This window comes from Aricia agestis, chromosome 7 (assembly GCF_905147365.1).
Source record: "Aricia agestis chromosome 7, ilAriAges1.1, whole genome shotgun sequence".
Lineage (NCBI taxonomy): Eukaryota > Metazoa > Arthropoda > Insecta > Lepidoptera > Lycaenidae > Aricia > Aricia agestis.
Genome location: NC_056412.1, coordinates 8,642,880 through 8,668,095, shown reverse-complemented (window position 1 = coordinate 8,668,095; position 25,216 = coordinate 8,642,880). Strand labels below are relative to the sequence as shown.

The 25,216-nt window shown below is 35.4% G+C and overlaps 1 protein-coding gene across 2 annotated transcripts in view; it reads right to left on the bottom strand.

Moving 5' to 3' along the window:
- Positions 1-22,545, bottom strand: part of LOC121728853 (homeobox protein CDX-2) — a 28,419-nt gene extending 5,874 nt beyond the window's left edge. For both annotated transcript variants that reach the window (XM_042117160.1, XM_042117161.1), the window contains exon 1: positions 22,136-22,545. In XM_042117160.1, the coding sequence (XP_041973094.1) occupies positions 22,136-22,472 (337 nt within the window). In that variant the 5' untranslated portion in view covers positions 22,473-22,545. The remainder of the gene's footprint in view (positions 1-22,135) is intronic.
- Between the last annotated feature and the right edge of the window lie 2,671 nt (positions 22,546-25,216).

Here is a 25,216-nt window from a genome sequence, read left to right as displayed (position 1 = left end):
TGTCATAGTTAGATATTATAAGCTACTATTTGTTAAAATATTAAAAGAAAAACGTTATTACTTATTGATATGACGTAAACAGTGAGGTTTAGTTTTAGTTTTAGTAGAGCCGCAAGGCCAAGTCTTCTCGACCTGGCAAGGACGAGAAAGGGGTGCGATGAGAAGGGCTTATTGGTGGAGAGGACGAAGAAGAAACCCGCCGCCCACAACCATCGCGGCACCGCACCATATGTACCTGAGCTGCGTCTGCGAAGCGAGGTCCCCGCGACGCCCCTGTACGTATCCCGCCTGCACTGGTCCATGGAGGTCGAGGACGTCGTGGACTACATCAGTAAGAGGACATCCCTCCGCCTGAGGGTCGAAAGTCTGCAGTCTCGCCACAAAGTCAACTTCAGTTCCTTTGTAGTGAGAGTACCGACGCATCTTCTGTCGACCTTTGAAGCGGAGGAATTCTGGCCGACTGATGTGGTCTACCGAAGGTTCCGGGGGAGACAATGAAGTGAGCGTCACGTCGCCGTTAATTCGTGATAAAGTGTAGTCATTAAGATTATAATTAATATGTATGTTAGACATTAAGGTATATATTGTATGGATCTACGTAGCCTGATTTAAATCTATACATATAATAAACCTGTAGAAATGACAATTCTGTACATTAAAGATATCCAAAAAATAATAAGCGGAGGCTGTTACTACATCGCTATAGAAGCCAAAACTGTGGTTAGTTTTTTGTCTGTCTGTCTGTCTGTCTGTATGTTTGTTCCAGCATCACACGAAAACTTCTGATCCGATTTGAATGCGGTTTTCGCAGATATATTTATCTTCTTCCAACTTAACATCTGGTGTATAAATTTTTCCCCCCTCACCCCTCTAAGGGGACCAAAGAGGGGGTCAAATTTTGTATCACACTTTTTTCTTCAATGGACTAACTTCATATTATTAAATGTATTTTCCAATTTAACATCTGGTGTACAAAATTTTTCCCCCACCCCTTTAAGGGGGTCGAAGAGGGGGTCAGATATTGTATCAAACTTTTTTTTTAACATGAAAACTACTGATTCGATTTGAATATGGTTTTCGCAGATATATTTGTCTTTTTCCAACTTCATATCTGGTGTATAAAATTTTTCCCCCCCACCCCTCAAACGGACCAAAGAGGGGGCAGATTTTGTATCAAACTTTTTTCTTGAATAAACTTACATCATATTATAAACTGTATTTTCCAATTTAATATCTGGTGTATAAAATTTTTCCCCTCACCCCTCTAAGGGGACAAAAGAGGGGGCAAGATTTTGTATAAAACTTTTTTCTTTAACACGAAAACTACTGATCCGATTTGAATACGGTTTTTGCAGATATATATGCCCCCCCAAACCCCTCCCCTGGTAATGTTGCTAAGCAAAATGGTGTTGCGTCGTTAGTGGTGAGTTTTACTTCTTCTTTAGAATCAAAGTAAGTTATTTATTTAAAGTGAAATTAATCTAACCAAAACTAAACATGCAGATTTTGCGTGTCGTTTGATTAACATGCGGGAGGCTTTGCCTCCGGCCGGTACTTGGGGGGACTGCGCCCCCCCAAACCCCCCCCCTCCTGGTAATGTTGCTAAGCAAAATGGTGTTGCGTCGTTAGTGTTGAGTTTTACTTCTCCTTCTTTAGAATCAAAGTAAGTTATTTATTAGAACTGAAATTAATCTAACCAAAACTAAACAAGCAGATTTTGCGTGTCGTTTGATTAACATGCGGGAGGCTTTACCTCCGGCCGGAGAAGGAGAGAATTATCCATTTCCGTTATTATACTATGGTAACGCCTACGAAGTCGCGGGAAACAGCTATCCATACTAATATTATAAATGCGAAAGTGTATTTGTTTGTTTGTCCTTTCTTCGCAGCCTAACGAAGCAACCAATTGACTTGATTTTTGGTATCGTCTTAGTTGAAAGGATAGAGAGTAACATAGGCTACTTTTGGTCTTGGAAAAACATCATTTTTTTTAGGAGATTTGCAAGAATATTCGTATTGTACACAATTTTCGAATTTCACGCGAGCGAAGCCGCGGGCAAAAGCTAGTAAATTATTATTATTATTATTATCAGCCTACAGTGTCCCACTGCTGGGCAAAGGCCTCCCCTCTCTCTTTCCAAAGCTAGTAAATAAATAAAAAAATAGTTTATAATAAAATATGTGGCTAGAAATAATTTAAATTTAAAACTTAGTTCAACGTCGCGCATTGTAGCATTAAAAGCAATCATTTAAGAAAGAGCTTCGCTAGTAGAAAAGCTAAAATCAAAGTTTATTTTTACCAGACGTACTCTAAGTATAACGAAGTCTGTGTAAAAATAAGACATTGAATTCGAGCGAATACCTTGCCTTCTAGCGGGTCAAAAGTCAACAGAGTGACGTGTACCCAACAACAGTTCGAACACAAAAAATTGTGCATATAGATGTTGGTAGATAACTCTTTAGAACCTTTTCGAGTGACACAAAATTATAACTTAAATAAATTTCCTGTTGTAACAGCAAACAAAGTCTAACCGGTAAGGCAAACTGTGCTCTATCTATAGGCGATCCAGTGTTTGATAGAAGATGTTAATTAATATTGTACATTGTGGCCGGCGGGCGGCGGGCGACGGCCGGAATCTACTCTCATACAGTATTTTGCCCTCACACGCACAATTTGCATTTTGTTTTAGATGACTATTGACAACTACAATATTACGGACGTAACATAGTTACTAAAATATTACACAAAATATTTATACAGGGTGTAAAAAAGCAAAGTGATAATGCTTTGATGAGTGAATTTGAATGCCCCCAGAGTCTACGCCCTGTGCCTGGGCACCGGTGGCACCGCCCTATTTACGGCACTGTGCGTTCGATAATATATTTTATAAAGTCTATATTCGACTCATGTCATGTCAATGTGATTTTGATCAGCGATTCTATAAAGAAGCAATAAAGGAAACGTGTTGGCTAGGGGCTAGTCTGGTTTCTTTCTCATAACATTGTAAAGAATCTTAATTATAGAAATGCAATGTCATTATAAATGAGTATATTCAATTTACTCACATTATATAACTACGCTATCGCTAACCCTACAAAAAAATGACGCTTATCGACGTGGTTTGAAAAAAATGTATGAAATACAATTTTTGTATACTGGGCAGATACCTTAGTTATTTTACACTTGAATTATTTTTAAAATGACCCTTACCTGGTTGTAATAAGGGTCATGTTAGATGTAAAAAGATTTGTAAACAGCGCGGGCGGGCGCGGCCGTAGGGACGGTAAGGACGGTTATCATAGACAAATACTCACGATAGCAGCGGGCAGCCATTGTACTTCAGGAGAAAACACAATAAGGTACAGTCACCGACAAAAGGGCATATAATATTATAATATAATAATATGTATTTTGACATAAACTGGCAACGAGGCTAAAAATTGTTCATCGCCCCGTCTATAGAATTTAACCCATCAATCCCCAAGCGGCAGCCGCCCGGCTGCCGCATAACAACTGAAAATCTATTGTGTCTATGATACGCACGATGGAAGTGCTACAATATTATGAACTAGATGTTCCATGCGGTTTCGCCCGCGTAATTAAATGGGCTATCTAACACTAAAAGAATTTTTCAAATCGGATCAGTAGTTCCTGAGATTAGCGCGTTCAAATAAGCCCTTTCAAACAATTTCCCACCTTTTTCTCACATTTTCCTCTATTTCTTCGCTCCTTTTAGTCTTAGCGTGACAAAATATAGCCTATAGTCTTTCTCGATAAATAGGCTATCTAACACAAATAATTTTTCAAATCGGACCAGTAGTTCCTGAGATTAGCACGTTCAAACAAACAAACAAACTAACAAACTCTCCCGCTTTATAATATATCAAATTTTTCTGATCGGAATAAAAAAACTTTAAATAAATGAAGATCAATAAAATTTCCAGAAATTTTATTGATCATCATTTCAAGCGCAGCGGCGGTGGCGTTATGGTACGTATACGTCGTAAACTAGATGCTCGGCTTGATATCGACTAGGTATGTGAGTCAATCGAATCATTGTGCCTGACCGTGTCCTCAAGCAAATTGCGTTCCAATGTTGATTTGCACATTATACTAGTATATATTCCGCCTAATGATTCTATTATAACTCAGTGCGTCCCTAGAATTATAAGCGCACTAAAACTTCTTCACGAACGTAAGCCATTAGATAATTATCTGCTGACAGGGGACTTTAACTTATCTTGCTTAGACTGGTCCAATAATGTGGGTTCAGTTAGACACATTGGCAGAGTCGAAACTCAAGAAGTAGCTCATCATTTTGTAAGTGATCTTTTATTTCTAGGGCTAAGCCAATACAACAATATTGTAAACGTCAGTGGTAATGTCATAGATTTGTGTTTCAGTACTCTTCCCCTAGCTGTTCACGAGACTTATCCATTAACTAAGGTAGATTATTTTCATCCCCCACTTAATATAAATATAATGGACCTTTGTATTAAGCCCTTTAAGGAGAAATTTCAGCCACGGTATAACTTTCTTAAGGGCGATTATTCATTGATAAATGAACATTTAAAAAATATTGACTGGCCGACGGTGCTGAAAGCCGATGATATAGATGCCGCTGTTCACAAATTCAACTCAAAATTATACGAGTGTTTTGAGAAGTTCCTACCTATATATAATAAAAAAAATACTAATTATCCAATCTGGTACAGTCGAGCTTTAATTAAAATTATTAAGGAAAAATCTGTTGCTCATAGGCGTTGGAAAAAACATAAAAATACGTGTGATTATGATGAATTTAAGCTTCTTAGGACCCGGCAACACAGGATTCAAAAATAATGTTTTGCTAGCTTTACTAGCAATGTAGAACATAAAATAAAATTTGCGCCTAAGTATTTTTGGACCTATGTTAAATCAAAAAAAGGCGGATCTATGTACCCTCATAAATTTTCATTTAATGGCGAGGTAATTAATGATGGGACTTGAATTTGTTCCGCTTTTAACAATTTTTTTGAAAGTGTCTTTGTAAGGCCCACCAATAGTGATGAATAAAATTATATACCTTCGTCAAATAGCCTTTCACTTAACAATGAGAGCCTATCCTCTATACACATCACCGAAAATTACGTCCTTAAAATGCTTCGACCTCTTGACATCAATAAGGGACCAGGCTGCGACGCCATTCCGCCTATATTCTTACGTTCATGTGCAGATAGCTTAGCATCACCTATTGCTTTGCTTTTTCAACGTTCTTTGAAGGATTGTGTGTTTCCGTTAATCTGGAAAAAAGCCCACATTATACCTGTATTTAAAAAGGATCAAAAACTGAGATTACTAACTACCGGCCTATTTCCATTTTAAATACATTGGCTAAAATGATGGAAAAAGTAGTTTTTGAAAACATATATCCTACTATTGACAACATTTCAAAATTTTTAAGCCTTAAAATAAAAAATACCGTTTCTTTAGTTTCTTCTCCTGATATCAAAAAAATATTCAAAAAATTTTTATATTGCTTATTTACTGAGAAAATAAATAAAAACTGAAAAATACGCTGTGACGTCATACTTACGGCATAATATCATACAGTTTGTTTGCCTGGTGTAAAATAGTTTTAAAAAGACAACATGAAGCATAAAAACAAAAACGTCACTGTCAACCACCTGTCAACACTGACATTTCTAAATAATAACATTACCTCATTGGTTACCTATCCTCCAGGTTGACGATGACATTGACAGACGTCATAATAAACGTAACAAACTTACATTGACAGATTTTTTCTTTTGTTAAAGTGTAATGGAATTAACCGTTCAGACGTAAGTATGACGTCACTTGGCGCTTACGTCTCTTTAGAATACGAAGGATTAAAATCTATTTTTTAGGTATCATAAAAACATAATTTTGAAAAAGCAAGAAACACGTGTCGCCTTATTTTAAGTCTACTTTCATATAAAATAATAAAAAAGCCATGTTAAAATTTTGAAATGTTGTCAATTATCAAAGGTATACCTGATACCCAACACGGTTTTCTTCGTGGCCGTTCTACTATATCTAACTTGGCAATCCATACAAACTATGTCTTAGAACAAATGGAAAGTGATGGTCAAGTGGATGTAGTCTATACGGATTTCGAAAAAGCCTTTGACCGAGTGGACCATACTATACTTTTACAGAAATTGTTTCAGTTGGGTATTCACGGAGATCTTTTGCGATGGGTTACCTCTTACTTGTCTAATCGTTCTCAGGCGGTTGAAATGGGCGGATACAAGTCTGATTACATACAGGTTCCTTCAGGCGTGCCTCAAGGATCACATTTAGGACCACTCTTCTACAACGCGTACATTTATGATATTCATTTATATTTACTTTATACCCGTCATTTATCGTACGCTGACGATAAAAGAATATATTTAAGTATATCATCAATTTATGACTGTGAGAAACTACAAAACGATTTAAAGAGAATATACAATTACTATCAACAAAATAAAATCTCCGTGAACGTAAGTAAATGCCAATGCATATCTTTTAGTCGTAAGAAATTACCTATAATTTACAATTACATGTTTAATGGTGTTCCTATAAAACGAGTTAACATAGTAAAGGACCTAGGTGTTTTATTTGATTCTAAAATGAATATGGTTGAACACATTGACTCGATAGTAAGTAAATCCTACAAAAACTTAGGTTTTATTATAAAAACTTGCAAACCATTCAATCATATTCTAAGTTTAAAAGTACTTTATTACGCATATGTCAGGAGTATATTAGAGTATGCTTATCAAGTGTGGCAACCCTATTATGCTGTCCACACCAGCAAAATCGAAAGAATCTAAAAGAAATTTGTAAAATATATAAATTTCAGAATTAAAAATAAAGTTACCAACTACACAGACAACTGCCGGACTTATGACCTACTATCTCTTGAGGATAGACGTTCTCTAATGAATATGAGCCTACTCTTTGATATACTGCGAGGGCGTATAAACTGCCTAGAATTGCTTGCACAAATAACATTTAACACACCAATTTATCGCACGAGAAACACCCCTATGCTTAGTGTGCCTTCGCATCGTACATCTTATGGCCAAAATGCTGTACTTACAAGAGTTGCAAAAAGTTACAACAAATACTTTTCTGAAGTTGACATTTTTGTTCGAAATAAAAAATCTTTTAGGAACAAAATAAAAAGCATTTTATCTGGTGAGAGCGCTCATTAATTTCATCTTATTTTGAGTATTATTTTATGACTTTGCATGTGATATACCTATTGCTGCTAGAAAGTTACATAAGTAATGATAATTAGTGTAAATTGAGTCAAAGTTATTTTTGGTTGTAATAGTTTCTTTATTATTATCTATAACATAATAAGTATGTACTGTAGTGTGACTAAACCATATCTTACCTCAACGCAACATTCCATAAAATGGTAGTGAGGCAATCTAAGTTTTTTTTTTCTTTTCTACCCTCTCTTATAATATTGCTTTGTTTAAGTACATTGTATTAGTTAAATTTATGTAATAGTAATTAGATGTTTTAAAATGATGTGTGCTTATACTTAGATATTCTAATTAAGTCGGTTTAAGCTTTAGTTTAGTATTTAAGCTGTATTTAAGTAGGTAACTTTAATTGACCTTCTAGTTAACTATAAGTACATTGTATATTTAAATAGTTAGTTTTAAGGTTGTAGTTATCATAATAAAATAAAATAAAATAAAATAAAATAAAATAAAAAATAATACCAGTTAATTTGTAAAGTAATCATTTCAAGAATCACATCCGAATAATTCCAAAACTTTTTGTGAAATGTTTTGGTAAGTGATACACAAATTAGGAATTAGTAATTCTAGTTACATGAATACCTAATACTACTCGATCGAGCAATCACGTACAGAGTACTTAAAACCCACGGCTTTTGCTTTCGTCCACACATTCAGCATTACCTACTCTAATATCTATAGATCGAGTGAAGCTCGCCGTTCAGTATTCTCCTAACCATTCGATAAAAGATGACTGCTCAACTAAGGAGACGGTGGTGACATTTAGCAAGTCTCACAATTCGTCCACACGCTTGAGCAAAGCCGACGGCTCGCTTTGAGGACTTTGAGTAAGTTCGATTGGAAATTAGATTTTTTTTTATTCCATCGAGCCGGGCCGAGCCGGCATAGTGAGAACTGACCATAACATGATAAGACATTATTGTTTCCATTTCAAGAAGTACTCACCAATCAATATTAATAATAAGTTATAAGTACATCAAGGACATAATATCTACTACTATGATAATGATAACGCAAAAACACTTGTATTATAGTGTACTAAAACATAAAAATAATGTAAAATATTATGATCGATAAATAATGAACTCGTAATCTACAGATTACATGTCCACCAAACAAAGGTTAATTTGGATTTTTGTGTGAATGTGAGATATATTGAGGGTTCCGCCTCATTATTAGTAGTTTGCTAATACAAATAAACATTAAGGACCTATAATAATAGTATATTAACGAAAAAAGCTAAGTTAAGTCTGATTTTCAATAATTAAAAAAACAGTTAATTTTTAGTAGTAATGTAAAAAATTACATATTATTGGGAGCTAAGTCCAGAATCCAGATTAGCAAAGTAAAGTAGGTACCTAAAACATTAGTTTCCTGATTCCTAATCAGTGATCAGTAATCAACTAATCACTAACACTAACATAAATTCTTATTATTCCATTATAATGACATCTTTATCATGAACGCTAACTCTCAGGTATCTTATTAGTGCAGTAATAGTGAGTAATTAATATTTAAACAAGAGTAAATCTTCGTTCATAGATCAAGAGTGAATCGTAGGATTCAGAGAGGCAAGAAGCAAGAGTTTCTAATAACTACAAGCTTCTACAGGCCCTATCGGTATTATAGCTTGTAGAACACGTATCGAAAACAATTAATTGCAGTTATCGGTTACGCATACTTTGTCGATGCCGAAATCCCGCTTACGGTAATGCTATAATCGCCCGGCCCGCGATACTACGCGATAGCGGCGCGTTTGATACGTGTTGACGTGTTGACTCAATGTCCTATCGCTAACTCCTTCAATGTAATACGTTTTTGATCGACGAGGGCTCGCCTATCGGCCTATCACAACATATTTTAAAAGTAGATCAAATCCTAATGTGACATTTACAATTTACACGTGAGATTTTGAAAGTTACGCGGAAATCCAATGATTTATTTTATCTTTCCTCCTTCAGATTTCAGATTAATACTTTATAGTAAATGCGAAAGCGTTTTATGTTAAACCGCTAAACCGATTTAGATGAAAGTTGTGGAACTGCTTCGAGTCCCGGAAAAGGACGTTTGAATAGATTTAATTTTAGTTAAATCAAACGTGATAAACGTATTTCTGTGCGAATGATCTTGCGGTAACATCTGACCTTCCTAATAGGTACTAAGTTAGAACTTATAGAAAACCGCCTACAGATTTAGGTAAAAAAATATACTGATCATAATATTATCAAACGTTTTTCCCTTATTCAAATATAAACAGGAGCGTTATAATCAGTCATGGGAAGGTGTCTCCCCTGCGAGGGCCGAGCCCTACTCCGAGGGACCGGAGGGCGGTCGTAAAGGGCCCCGAGTAACTTTATGTACGTTTTACGTCTACTTAGGACCCAATCCGACCCGTCGGCGCCGTAACCGCCGTTAACGCCTACGGATATCGCATTTTATTCCATAAATACGCGTATACGATGCGTTCAGAGTACAATAACATCGGAAGTGTGTAAGAATGACCCTTATGTTGCTGCCATAAAGGTAAAACTAGCTATTTGACCAAGCTTTGCTCGGTACCCGATAAAACACGAATAAAATGACATTTTCTAAAAATTATTGCTAGCTAGATCGATTTATCGCCCCCGTAACCCCCTATATACTAAATTTCATGAAAATCGTTGGAGCCAATTCCGAGATTCCAATTATATAATATATATATATATATATATATATATATATATATATATATATATATATATATATATATATATATATATATATATATATATATATATATATACAAGAATTGCTCGTTTAAAGATATAAGATAACTTTTAACGGACTATTGTTAAGCCGATTTTGTTTTGTTTCAATTTTATATGTGCGGATGTGCAAGCTTATACTTTGTTAATTTTTGGTTGAGTTTTGAAATCAATCATAAGGGTTTAAGTAAAAGTGTAAGATTGTTAGTAGAATCGATTTAACTATGTTTATTACCTATTCGACTTAATAAAATGAATTTTTAAAAAAATTGTTGTAGATATTATCACCATTAAAAAAAGGTTAAGGTAGGTAAGGTAAGTAACACTTAACATTAGGTTAATATTATAAAAAAGCCTAGGCAAGGTAGCAGCTGTAGTGAGTTTAGGGTGTGGACTGTGGATAGGAAGATGTCATCAATTTATACGTGAATAGACGTGGTTAAGCAGAAATGAGGTACAATTTTTACGGAATGACTAATTAATGTGTAACATCGAACGTAATTTATACGTCAACGTAAAAAATAAACTTCGTTTTCGTTAAAATTTTTCGCATTACACAAATTACTTACTCGTAAGTCGTAACACGTAAGCAATTAGCTGATCGTTCACTGTTTGACAACTCGTAATCACAATCTGTCTACTCTGTCGTAATTACGTAGACTACTGAGATCATGTGCTACCGACGAAAAAGGCGTCATTACAATTTAAACTGTCAACAACAACATCGCTTTCTACTGTTTTGGACGTCCCGCTGTGAACCGCAAATTGAATGGGACTTTTTCTAATCCTGTAAAAGGCCTTTCTTTAAGTGACATGTTGTCGAAACTTCGGTAGGTAAATGTCGTATCCCGCAGAGTTCACCTTTGTCGGCTAACGTGTTGAAGGCAGAAGTGATAATTGTTATAGTTTACAAACAATACAAGTGAGTTTGCAGTTAGCATCCATTCATTGCGTGTACGGAAAGTCATCTATGCAAACATAAAACTAATTTCAATATTATGATGGTTAGGTACGCACTAGAGATGTTCCGATCATGACTTAGGCCGACTAGCACAGTAGTTACAAAGTAGCCGACTAATCGGCCAAGCCGATCATGGTTTCGGATGTTTCCGGTAATGCTTCGTTTACTGCTGATTCGGGGGTAAGTCCCATACGCCGCCTGCGAACGTGTCGGATCGTGTTTTGGTTATGTTAATAATTATTATTGTTAACGTCATAATACAGTCTACAGTTGATGGTTTTCAGGATATTTAACCGTACATCATGTGTAACATAATATAATATGCAATCTTGCTTTAATAATGTGTTAATACAAAATCCAAATTTTTTAATTAAATCAGAATATGTTTTTATTTTCAATTGTTTCCAATTCAGTTGTTCTGTTTAGTATTTAAGATTTGATTTTTATTGAATAAATGTCATAAATATTTCTTTATAAGCATGTAATTTCATAAATAATTCATTTAATTTCAAATTAAACAAGGTTTTTGTATAAAAATTCAATACTTAATAGTAAAATAATAAGAGGCCGGATAGTCGACGCTTTTTGCCGACTATTCGCCGACTACAAAAGTGGCCGGATAGTCGGCTTTACCGACTAGTCGGCACATCTCTGGTACGCACGCTATTTACAGATGTTCGATGCATTTGCGAAGCAGAATACGAATGATAAAAACAATCTTATGAACATATAGAAAATATTTTTTTTGTTTCAAATTATAAAATCTCCAAAGTATTTTGTTCCAAATTACATCATTTTTAATTTTACCACAAATAACCAAATTATAGTTACAACCTTTTTACATACATACTTTTTACGTACATTTAAGTATTTATTATAATTTAAAAAGTGAGTTATATCCATAAAGATACACCTAGCGGAATAGAGAAATAAAATCCTGAGCATGCGAGATGTCACTATCAGTAACACTGCGTGGTAAAATCTGTTTGACTTCCAGTGGCCACTTATCGGCACGTTGCCAATTTAATCTCTTAGAAAGATGCTTGTGTCGTAAAAAAAAATTTACACACAGACGTAAGTAAATCAATTTCGGTTTCGTTTGACAGCTCGAGATTGTTGCACTATTCCGCTAGGTATATTAACTTTATGGCACCAATGGTGTTACTCTATTCCGCTAGGTATATTAACTTTATGGTTTTATTTAATTAATGAACTAGATGACGCCTGCAACTTCATACGCCAAAATTTATTGTCGCGCGGGAAGTGTACAGTTTTCCGGGATAAAAAAGTATCCTATCTCCTTGCCCGGTTCCGGTAGCAAAATCGGTTCAGCGGTTTGGGTGTAAAGGGGTAATAGACAGACAGACACACTTTCGCATTTATAATATTAGTATGGATATGGATGAAAGTCCTTTTTTCTAGATTTTAAATAAGTCATTATAAAAACCTATCTGTGGATCTAAAATTGAAGTAGTTTTTAGGAAGAATAGGCAAAAATGAGTATTCTATACAGATTTAAAGTTGAAGAGACTTTCCTCGCTGCAATATCCGCGAATGCGATTACAGTTGTGCGGTGGAAGTTGGCGAAGATTTAAGTTGTTTGGCTCGTCCCGGGGGCGCCGTTCCGCGTGATTGTCGCCGCGTGCCCCCGCGTGCCCCCGCGCGCCCCCGAAGCCCCGGACCGCCGATTAATTGCTCCGACCGTGCCCCGGCTCCCCAGGCACACGTTAACCGAACAGTTTCAGTGAGCGCAAAATAACGCGGTATTATCCTCGCTGATAATTGCGGGATTGTCGCAATGAGTCTAGCGGGAGCCCGCCGCGTTTGCGACCAATTATTTTACTGAACATCTTCGCTAATAGCTTTAACAAGTTTATTGCTATAATATATTGTTTAAACCTATAAAAGTTGTTGTCGGAACAGTCGTAATACATGAGCTAATTAGGTAGCGTGTTTAAATTGTATTTAAATGTTATAATAAATGTTGGTGCAAACGTTAGGATGTGCTAGTGTAATACCTGCTACATTCTTTCGCGAATCGGCATCGACCACAAGAAGGTGAATTATAACGTTTATACGTGAGAGAGCCATGCTTCGGCACGAATGGGCCGGCTCGACCGGATAAATACCACGTTCTCACAGAAAACCGGCGTGAAACAGCGCTTGCGCTGTGTTTCGCCGAGTGAGTGAGTTTACCGGAGGCCCAATTTCCTAACCCCTACCCTATTCCCTTCCCTACCCTCAACTATTCCCTTCCCTTCCCTTCCCTACCCTCTCCTATTACCCTATTCCTTCTTACAAGGTCGGCAACGCACTTGCAGCTCTTCTGATGCTGCGAGTGTCCATGGGCGACGGAAGTTGCTTTCCATCAGGTGACCCGTTTGCTCATTTGCCCCTTATTTCATAAAAAAAAAACGACACAAAATTATTATAATTTACCTAATAATACGTTATTATATATAAGACATAATTAAAATAACAATAACTCGTTAACTCTTGAAGTCTTAAGATTTGCCTTTCTGCAGTCAGCAGGCTGTCAACTATAATTATTATGACCACATAGTAACATGTAGGTATAATATTATTTATGAAACTTATCCAGGTCACAGAATATATAATAGTATACTCCGTCCAGGTGTCAGTGTATTTAAATATAATTATGTATAGTTAGTAAAATTTTATTATAATGTGCAGGTTGGTGAATATTTAAAAAATACTACTAAGTACTGCCTCCGTAATGCTTTTATACCTACTAATTTTACTTAATATAAAAATATTTAGATAATTTATCATTCATCCTTATTGTTTGGTCTAAGGAATTAGCTTATTAGCTAGGAAAATTTGTTTTTACAATAGTTTCATACCCAACCCAAGAATGAAAACAATCAAAGACCCTACAATTACTATCCTTGTGTCTGTCATATTATGTTATGACTAACAAAGTAACAAAGCCCTTGAGTACTCGTAAATGGTAAACCATATTATACTAACTAGACTGTTAAAATTTTCGCGCATAATGTTTCTAAAATGTTAAATATGTATATTTAATATAATGTTATGGTAATAATGATAATTTCGGTTGGCACTATACGCTATAATAATATTATTAAAACCTAGGTCTTTGCTTCCGTTGGGGATGATTTATAGGGCATCTTCTGAATGCAGTAGGTAACCACTCATCAAATACTGGTGGAAGGTGGTGGAAGGTGAATGGCGAGACTCTGTGTTGAAGAAGGTCTAATGACTAAACAAGTGTACGGTTTACTTATTTGCAATTCCTCTCAATAAATTCAGCAAATGAATTGTCAAAACTGTCAAACTGACAAATGTCAAATCAGTACAACAATACAGAAATGAATTGCAAGCAGAGTTGCATTTTGCGATTTTATAAAAATGAATCATATTATGATTCATATCATGATTCATCAAAGCGACCATTTTAGCCCCGCTGTACCCTATTATTGAAACCGCTGTAAAAGTGGTATGATTGTGCTAACAATATTTGCTGCAGATTTTTTTTTCTTTATTACTGCTATACCGCTATTAAGGAGACAATAGAATAAGTAATACATTTAGTATAAATTATTCATTCTATTCTTATCCCAAAACAAAGGTTGATTATGCTTCGTTCAACAATAATTTCGCCAATAAGTAGGAACAAAAACATTTACATCTAGGGAAAGTTGCTTTTAAAGTTCAAAAAACATTTAAAACGGGTAGGAATTTCGAAAAAATTGCTGATAGAATATCAGGGTTTTAGGCAATGGCGTAGATAACGTAACTATAGGGTGGCAGGGCTGGCAAAATGCCACGGGCCCCCAAGTCCCGACCCAAAAGGGCCCCGGTCCAAGAGGCCGTGAGGTGAAGAAATTTATACACATTGTTTTATTATTATAGTGACGATTTTTACATATGACCCTATTAATTTGCCACGGGCCCCGGATGTTATATAGTTACACCACTGGTTTTTGGGTTAGTGGTAGTGTCCGACCGAAGCTTCGGCTTCGGCTTCGGCGACCGAAGCCTTCGGCCAAGAAAACCACCTTCGGCGAAACCTTCGGCTTCGGCCTAAAACCCGGCCGAAGCCGAAGCTTCGCCGAAGGTCCGAGCAACCGTCAAAATTGAACGAAAGACTAGTGAGTCGTGAGAGAGCGACGGACCGGTCGCGTATGCAGAGGCCACTGGGAGTCACTGTCAAATACAATAAACACACACTTACTTAATAAATCATTTAATTTTTTATTAAGAAGTTAGTGTTTGTTTATTTAATTTTTTAGTCTAGTTTCGGTCTAGTCGAGTAAAACAAAGACTGATTAATTGGTCTAATTATTGTTATTTGTGAAATAATAAAGAAATTATTATTTTTTACAATAGTACAGTCAATAAAGTAGCTGTAGAATGCGTGAGCAGGAACCTAAGAGATTTCTGCTGGAACTTATTCAGGGTGCTTAGGAACAAAACTAAAAGTCCTTAAGTCTAGGAGGTGAGCAGGAGTGAGGGGAGGGTGACAAGTCTAAATTTCTGGTTTTTGGCTAATAACTAAAATACGATGAGTTGTAGCAAAAATGTTTTACAATGAAAAAGAACTTATTAAATTCTCTATAATTTTGATTCTACACACTTTTTCCGAATTCTCATCCGTTTTCGAACTACACGCTCAAAAAAAGTGAAAATAAAAAGTGTTTTATTTTCAAATATTCCTTTCTAATTCTGATTGAATAGTAGCTTTACCGCTTCTATGCTTCGTTCTGTAAGTGAGAGGGCTGTAAGCACATCCCCCCATCCCCTCATTACATCCCTTGACGCGGCAACGCACCAGTAGCACCCCTGGTGTTGCAGACGATGCAAGGCATTATGGTAACCAGCTTCCATCAGTTGGAACATACACTAATTGTTAGCCTGCTTAGTTAAATGTATAAAAAACATTCGGGAATGGGCTGACCCCTCAAGAGTGGTGGTGGAAAAATGTAGGTAATTTCTTGACGCCAAGGACAATAGGCGACTTATCAGCCCCTGAGGCTTCACTAAAACAATAATATATTTTGTCACTGCACCAGGGATTGTAGCAGCGGCTAATGTAGATTGTAGATGCCTGAGAGCAATTATTAAAAAATGCGAATGAGCTCTACTTATAAAATGTCTTCTTTTGAATCTCTGAGAGATAAATTTAAAGAAATTGGTATTCTAACTGTTGCTTGTCAATACATTTTGGATAATATGTTAGAAAAAATATAAGTAAATTTAAAGCTAAAAGTGACATTCACTGTAGGAACACCAGAAATAAGCACAAGCTGGATTTGCCGATGATCAGACTTAGTAAAGTTAGTAAATCGTTTAAGGGTCAATGTATACGCCTGTACAATAAAATCCCAGAAAACGTTAAAAATCTTGCGATTAATAAGTTTAAAAAAAAAGTAGTCAAAGAAAGTTTGTGTGCCAAAGCTTATTATAAGGTCAATGATTTCATAAACGATGACACATCTTGGGAGTAGGATGGCTGCTTGCAAGGCTACTTCTAAATTATTATATTATGACTTACAATTATGTATGGATGTTGACATTGTATAATTTTAAGTTATTTAGTAAAAAGTGGGACCCCGTGCGAGTTTCTTACGCCGGTTCTTCTCGCTGGGATAGTTCCCGAACCGGTGGTAGGCACCAGTAGTATCAACATTCTGAAAGCATTTGTTACAAATCTATTCGGAAATAAAACAATTTTTATTTTTATTTTAATTCTGAAACTTCCAGAGCGTGTAGTTAAAAAAACGGATGAGAATTCGGAAAAACTATATAAAATCATAGTTATAGAAAATTGAATAAGCTTTTATTTCGTTATAGAACTTTATTGTCACAATGCATCGTTTTTAAGGTATAAGCCTAAAACTAAAAATGGACACTTTTTACACTCCCTTCCCTCCGGCTCACCTTTTATTTAACGCCAAGAAATGCATTTACCCATTCCGTGGGGGATGAGGGAGATCCTGACGCGGATATGTGCGACTCGCTCCACTAAGCCCTACCCACTAAAACTTGGCGGTGCGCCCTCTCTCCGACGACGGAGCCACGGGTACGACACCGCGACCGCAACTCCACCAGCGGTCGTCTGCCTGGTGGTCGGCAGACCCCTCTTCGGAGGGGCGATTACTCGCCCCCCTCCAGCTCACCTCCTAGACATCAGGACTTTTAGTATGTTTTGTCCCTAAGCACCCTGAATAAGATCCAGTAGAAATAGCTTAGGTTCCCGCTCACTCACTCAATACCCTCATTTGAGTCATTCCTTAACCAGACTACAAATAATTAATAAATAAATCACATAATCACAAGCTTTTATTACTATCTCTAAATCAAATTCTATATGAAACAGTCAATATAGAGGTAAGCCTTCAATATTTAAGTTTTGAAATAATTTTAATATTCATTGTAGCTTATAGACAATTTTGAACAAAATTAATTACTGAGAGTCGAGATTAAGATTATAAACCTTCGGCTTCGGCCGAAGGTTGTGGCGATTGCCGATTAATCGGCTTCGGCTTCGGCTTCGGCCAAAAATAGACCTTCGGTCGGACACTAGTTAGTGTTTAAAACTAGGCCAATAAAAGTAATCTTCATCATAATATTTTAATATGATATATAAATTACTAGTACAATTATTATTATATAGGGGTAGGAAGTAAGTATTTTACCTCTTCTTTTTTACCTACTATAAATTATATTTGTTATTTGTATAGTAACCGACTTCAATACAAAAACCTACACTTCTTTAAAGAATCGCAATTTTGGGTACTAAAATAATTATTGTGATCGAGACTAACATGTCCCTTCAACCTTTGTTTGTTAATCGTAAATTGATCAATTTATGCAATGAATAATAAACCCTTTCTTAATTGTTTTTTGATTGTCATAAAACAATTAAGTAAACTTTATCGCAAAAAATGTTTTAAACTTTGGATAATAATCACGTGCGAAAAATTAGGATACGAAAAAGTTTAAATTTCAAAACGTTTGCTTTGTTTTGGTTTGTAATAACAGAATATGGCTGTTAATAATAATTAATTATACCTTCACACTGCATACTTATTTGGATGTAACGTTAAATTAAGAAATTAAAAAAAAACACCTTTAAAAAAATAGTACTTATCAGAAATCAAAACGCAAAATATTGAACCGATCAAATATATGGAAGTTGCTTACCATCTTTCACGACATAGACAAATCCAAACATTTTCTTTACTGAGCTGAGTTATGACGATGAACAATTTCTAATAGATTCATAATTATTATGACAGCTTTTAAACAATAAGAAATTGATAAAACGGATGGGTTTGGATTTTACAAGCAATGCTACAAACAGACACGAACGTTGACAGACAGACATATAACACCCCTCTTTTTAGGGTTCCGTACCCAAAGGGTAAAAACGGGGCCCTATTACTGAGACTTCGATGTATGTCCCTCCGTCTATCTGTCTTTAAATCTGTAATATCTTCGAATATATTCATTTAAATCATATGCTGTAAAGGCCATTCTACATTAAATCAACATTGTATTTACTATTTAAGTTATTAAATTGGATAAGGATTAATGCTGTATTTATTAAAATTCTAAAAGTCCGACTCGCACTTGTCCGATATTGTATGGATATATAGATTTAATAATTATTATGTTGCAACAAAAAAAGTTATATCAATGTTCATAGAATATTAATTCGATAGTAGCAACTATGAGCTACGCGTGCTACGAGATGCTACGAACTTGTAGCTTACCAAAAAAGCTCAACGCGCGCAAAGTTTTCAAATAAAAAAATATATTTTGAGTCATATTTTGAACATTATAAATAGACATCGGATTATATGCATTTGCATAATGTCACTTTTTCGGCGAGTGCATATTTTGGCAATTTTTCGTTGATATTATATTTCGGTAGTTTTATGCCCTCGTAGTCTCCAAACTAGCTATCATGACACACACTGAGGCCACAAAACAGAGGTACGATAGAAAACACTTAAAATATGTGGTTCCATCCCCATTTAAAGAATGCAATACACCCGATAGGTACAATACCTTTCTAGAAACAAAATTTTTCTTTGTAGTTGGTAACATTAGTAAAAAAATTTAATAAAGTAGTTACTTACCGATTTATTAAAATTCCATGGGCATTTAAGATCGCAATCGGAAAATGTTGGTAGAAAAATATTATTGGTGCTGTATAAAAAATGAAAAATCCTGGATTTGATGAAATTATAAAAATTAACGCTTTTATTAATTGCACCACCGGAAAGCCCTTAAAAAATAATAAATAATAAGTGACTTTTGATTGTGCATATTTTGTGCATATTTCGGTCATTTATCGTGCATACTTGCATGCATATGCATGCAAGTATGCACGATAATATGCCGAAATAATAATGTGCCGAAATATTTATGATCGTGCATATATTCCGATGTCTAAATTTACAAATTATACTTTATTCAACATTTTAACTCTACTGACAATAAAATAATTATAGGATGGTAAATAATGAGTATTGGGCTTTTTAATTAGGTACCGCGAAGCCTAAAGTTGGGGTATGACTTTGATATTACATAGGAACGCCTATTGTATTTTACGATTGTTTGTTTATTCGTCCTCGTCATCGTCATGCCTACACTAATGTAAGGAATAATGATCCAGCTCTAATTGTAAAGACTAAGTTGATAATATTATACTTTAAATTATTACAACTCGAGACCGACGGCGACCATTATTTGTGCGACGGTATAGCGATGGCGGTTGCCATGGTGACATACTTATTTAGTCACTTCAATAAAATAATATGGGCGAAATCAAAACAACGTTTGCCGGGACAGCTAGTAATATATATAAAATTCTCGCGTCACAATGTTAGTTACCATACTCCTCCGAAACGGCTTTCCTGATTTTTAACAAATTTTATACGCATATTCAGTAGGTCTGAGAATCGGCTACCCGGTACTGGGTACTTTTTATATTGATAAGTGCATTTGTTGAATAAATAATAGTAAATTATTACAACTCGAGACTGACGGCGACCATTGTTTGTGCGACGGGATAGCGATGAACGTTGCCTTGGTGGCATACATATTTAGTCACTTCAATAAAATAATATGGGTGAAATACTTTGGCAAAACAACGTTTACCATAACAGCTTGTTACTTTATAATATTATATAGATAATATTATATAATACTAATAGTATTTTAATGCAAAAGTTTGTCTGTCTGTCCGTCACCTCTTCACGCGGCACGCCCATATCGCTGAACCGATATTGCTGAAATTTGCTATGGAGATACTTCGAGTCCCGGAAAAGGACATGGGATACTTATCCCGGAAAGTGTAGGTAGGATTCCCGCATGATAAACTAATTTTTTGCGCAACGGAGTTGCGGGCGTCATCTAGTAGTTTATAAAGCCTTTACGGCCATTCCCAATATTTGATCTATCTCTGGTTTTGCCCTACTAGAGATAGGAATAGCACACAATTGACATAAAATATATGTCTCTAATGTCTAATATGAGCTATTCCTATCTCTAGTAGGGCCAAACCAGAGATAGATCAAATATTGGGAACGGCCGTTAGTCTATAAAATCTTGTCATCTACCGTCGGGTAATAATTTTTAAGTTCATAAGCAAATCCTACAACACGTGTGTATAAAATCAATAAAACAATAATATTTATAATCATGTTAACAGAGTTATTAAGTACCTATACCAGATAGGTATACCTACGTTATTTATACTTAATTTAATTGATATTCTGAAATTTAAGAAAATGATACTTAATAATACCTAACCCCCTTATTAATAAACGTTGTATAAGCTTTGAATAGTTACACGATGTTTTGTCTTCTACAATCCAATTAAAAATGTCACTTGTGTGACAGGAACAAAACACTGCATAACTATTCTAAGCTTATACAATGTTTATTAATAAGGGGGTAAGAAAGTACTTTAGTAGTAGCAACTGAAGAAAAATAATTTTCTTCAGTTGCTACTACATACATTTTTGAGTTTTCTACTACAAGATAAGAACAGAACCCTACTTATTAGTATAGGAAGCCAATCTTAAACTTGCATAGCTATATGATCCAAAATTCCAAACCACGAACCTAATCGCGTACAATTCATACGGAGTTTTGTGCCTTTGATTTGACTCTTTATTATTAAGTCTAAGGGCCTTAGGCTCATTTTATAAGATCTGGATTTAAATTGATTCGGGACTCTCATTATTTATATTTATGACAGAAACAAAAGATATGATATTCCACGGTTAACATTAACATAATACAACTGGGCCTTATGCTTTGGTTTAGAGGTTTTTTAGAGGAGTTTATCTAGTATTTACTGAGGTGATTGGCTAATTAACGCCTAATTACATCCGATCAATAAAGCTATTGAATAGTGAAACTACTGTCAAATCGGGTGGTTAAATGGTTTAATATTTTACAGAGGTGATACCGCTACAATAACAAACAACATACATAGTGGGAAGCCAAATCGCACTTGCCTGGGGAGATTTTTTAGGGAGAAACAAGAAACAAAACTTTTTATAAGTGGTAATAACTGTACCTAACCCATTATGGAAGTAATTAACAAAATAATAGGTGATAATATAGTTTTTTCTTTGAAAATGTTTGTGTAACATTTAAATAGTACAAGTAGCTACATAATATCATCTGGAGATACATTCCACTTAATATTTGTTTAACTAAACGCTTGCATGATTATACCTAAGCTACGGTGTGAGTTTAAACCTACAGCTACTTTTTATTACAATTATTTCTTATAGATACGTGTAGGTTGTATGCTGCAGCCTACATTGGTAAAATTTCTGATAACTCATTGATGGGTAAGTCGAACCTAAACAAACACACAGCAGAGGATACACTAGCTATCTGCTATATTATGTAGTTATTAAGATTTAAGAGTCTTTGATAAATAAATTAAGAAATATAGCTGATCTATTCGAAAACAATATGAGATTTATGGGCTTAAAATGAGTATTGGAAACCGCGGGTACAGGCTAAAAAGAATAATGGTAACAATATTTTTGTTTGCTATGAAAGTACCCACATAAAATTATAATATCACGTCATAAGAAAATGAATATAATAAATAAATAGAAACCTGGATTCGGCTGGGACTGGTAGCTGGGCTTCTTCATCCACTCGAAGGGCGAGCGCGGCGCCCCCGGCGGCTGCGAGGGCCGGGAGCCGGGCGAGCCCTCCCCGGGGCTGGCCAGGTCCCCGCGCGCCGGCGACGGCATCTCCCCCACATCGCGCTCCCCCGGCTCCCGCTTGAAGTGGTGCGGGTCCGACGGCCACTCCGCCGCCGCCGGGGCCCCGTTCCACGCGCACCACTGCTGCTCGTCGAAGTTCTGGTGTTGCCAGCCGTACCATCCCCCGGCGGCGTACTGACCGCCCTTGCCTTGGTACATGGCGAGCGGGTTGACGTAGTTCACCATGCTTATCGCAGTCTCATCGCACACACGAAGTCACTTCACTGGGGCACCGATACGGAACGATACTCGGCGCGATGTTTCCCTCGACTGAGGAGTGAGGAGCCGCTCGGTCGGCCGGAGCGCGCCGGGAGCGGGGCGGAGGGCGGGCGCCGGCCGACCAATCGCGCGCCGCGTCGCCGGCCCCGCCCCCTCGTCGTTTCGACCGCCTCGCCCTATGCTATCGTTTAATTTGCCTAATTACTACAAAAATAATGGACACCGTCGTCGTAATGAAAACGGCGTTAGTTGGAATATTTTTTAAACATAGGGTTAGCTTGCAGCATCAACAGAAGTTTTCACTTTTCGGACGTACCTATTTAAAATATTATAATGATCAAATTACAGGTAAAAAAAATAAAAATAGTGAAAAATTATGTAATACTTAAGTAATTCAGTCTACTGTCTACGGTATCCAGCATCAATCCCTAGGTAGTTTAAATCGGTGCCACCGGCCTTTACAAGGTATTAAAATTTGTAGGTACAATATTAGAAATAAAGAACAATAAAGAAGGTACGTAGAAGGCCAAGGCCCAAGGTACAATATAAGATCTAGCGGGTGGATAAGACTACATACATATAATGTACCTAACATTCCTAGTTCCTAGCTTTCTATTTTGACTAAGTTCTGTTTTGACTAAGACAAGGAGGATAGAAAACTAGGAGGAAGCAAAATTCACATGCAGGCGTTAAATATCCCCGAGTCTAAATGTCTATTTCAGTAAATTTTGCGTTACTTAATTTATTTTACATGCTTAAGTTACTTATGCATGAAAAATAAATTAATGCAAAATTTACTAAAGTAAGTATCTTATACTTTATTTTATGTGAGAAATAAAATTAATTAAGTAATTAATTTATTAATATTATTTTCTCATCGATAAGTATAAGTACATAATATTATGTAAATGATTATGTAAATACTTTAGATATACAAGTACAACTAGTTAGTTAATAAAACGTGGTCGGCTTTATAAAAGCTCAAAAATTGCATTCTCTTTTGGAAGAAAAAAAAGAAACAATACTACTTAAGACAATAGCTCCTGCTTATCTTCAAAGTGTTGTTTCACATAATAATGTTATCCGTACCTATTGTAAAAAAATATGCACATTCAATACCTTTTTGGGATTAGAAAAAAAGAAAAGTTTATATTCCAGTGCAGCAAAGAAAATATTATTTAAAAGAATACTTTTACATTGCCGACTTTTTAAGGTAATAAAAAGATTTACCTGCGTACCATATCTAAGTAAGTAGGTATATAGACTATAGGCATAATTTCGTCTAATTGTGGAAACAATAATATGTTAAATAGTGCCTAAAAATTAATAAGCTTTAACTTTAATTTATCTTTATCACTGTATGTTTTCCGATGAAATAAAAATAAAATAAATAAAATAGTTAGCGCGTAGATGCATAATGAAATCAGGGGCCGTACCACGAAACAATCGTACGAGAATGCCGCGTCCTATTCTAACAAACGAGAAATGACGTTGTTAGAGCACGACGCGGCATTCTCAGCCGATTGTTTGAGTCACAAAACGGTTTCGTAGTAGGCCTACAGATGACATTAAGAGGATACACCAGAGGCGAGAGAAATTGAAAATAGGTATTTGAAAATGTATTGCTGTCTCACCAATCTCAAGTCTCCCACCGCAGAGCGCGATAAAGACAAAACGACAAAAGTTCTAATAAAAGAACAGAAAATCTTCGATTCGTTGTCCGCTGATTCCTTCTCCAAAACTTAACCGATTTAAGCTTCGATCAAATATATTATTATATTTAATCGAAGGATTTAAGTATTTTTTTCATTAAGAATTAAAGCAAGGCTTGAGCTGTGTTCCTATGTTTTATTTTTTTTGTATATTTAAGCCAGTTTTGTTTTCTGGGTGTTTAAGCACAGAGGAAAATCTTGCCATTCTTTTGGGTTTTTGGACGTTCTTATCTTTTTTAATAATAAAATTATGAAAAAAAAAGAAAACATAGGGACATGCTAACAGTGGCCATAGATATTCAGGAAAAAAATTATAACTCTACCGGCATTATCCAGGGAGGAAACAGGGGACAGCGTTTGTATGGAAAAACGGCGGTGTGGAATCCTCTTAAAAATTTCGGATGCCTATGATTATTGAGATTACTATACACTAGATTAGAAAATTACAAATGGGTAAAACCACTGTGCATAGTTCAACTACAATTTATATAGTTACCGATGTAATATTATGATTTATAAATTCAAATTCAAATCGTTTATTTGCTATAAAAGTGGTGAATACAATAGGTGGTAATGATCATTTTTTTAAGAACTAACACTTTTAGCTATGTATGAAATAGCTTGCAAATATATAAATACATCATACAAAATATCTTTTACGTTAACAATAATCAAATCAAATTTATACTGTAAACATTGAAGTCATTCCGAATAATAATAATTAAACATGTCAAAAAAATAGTGAGAGATATATATTATATATTCTTAATGTCAAGAAATTAAATAAAATACAAAATGTCAATTAATTCTAAGTAAACATTATCAATAAAATAATTTCATTGTCAAGAAAATAGTGAGAAACGTATTATATTCTAAATGTCAAGAAATTAAACAAAATACAAAATGTCAATTTTTAGACTAATGCCAATAAAATAATTGTATGTCAACTGTGTAAAAATTCCTTCACATCATAATATGATTTATTTATTAGAATTTGTT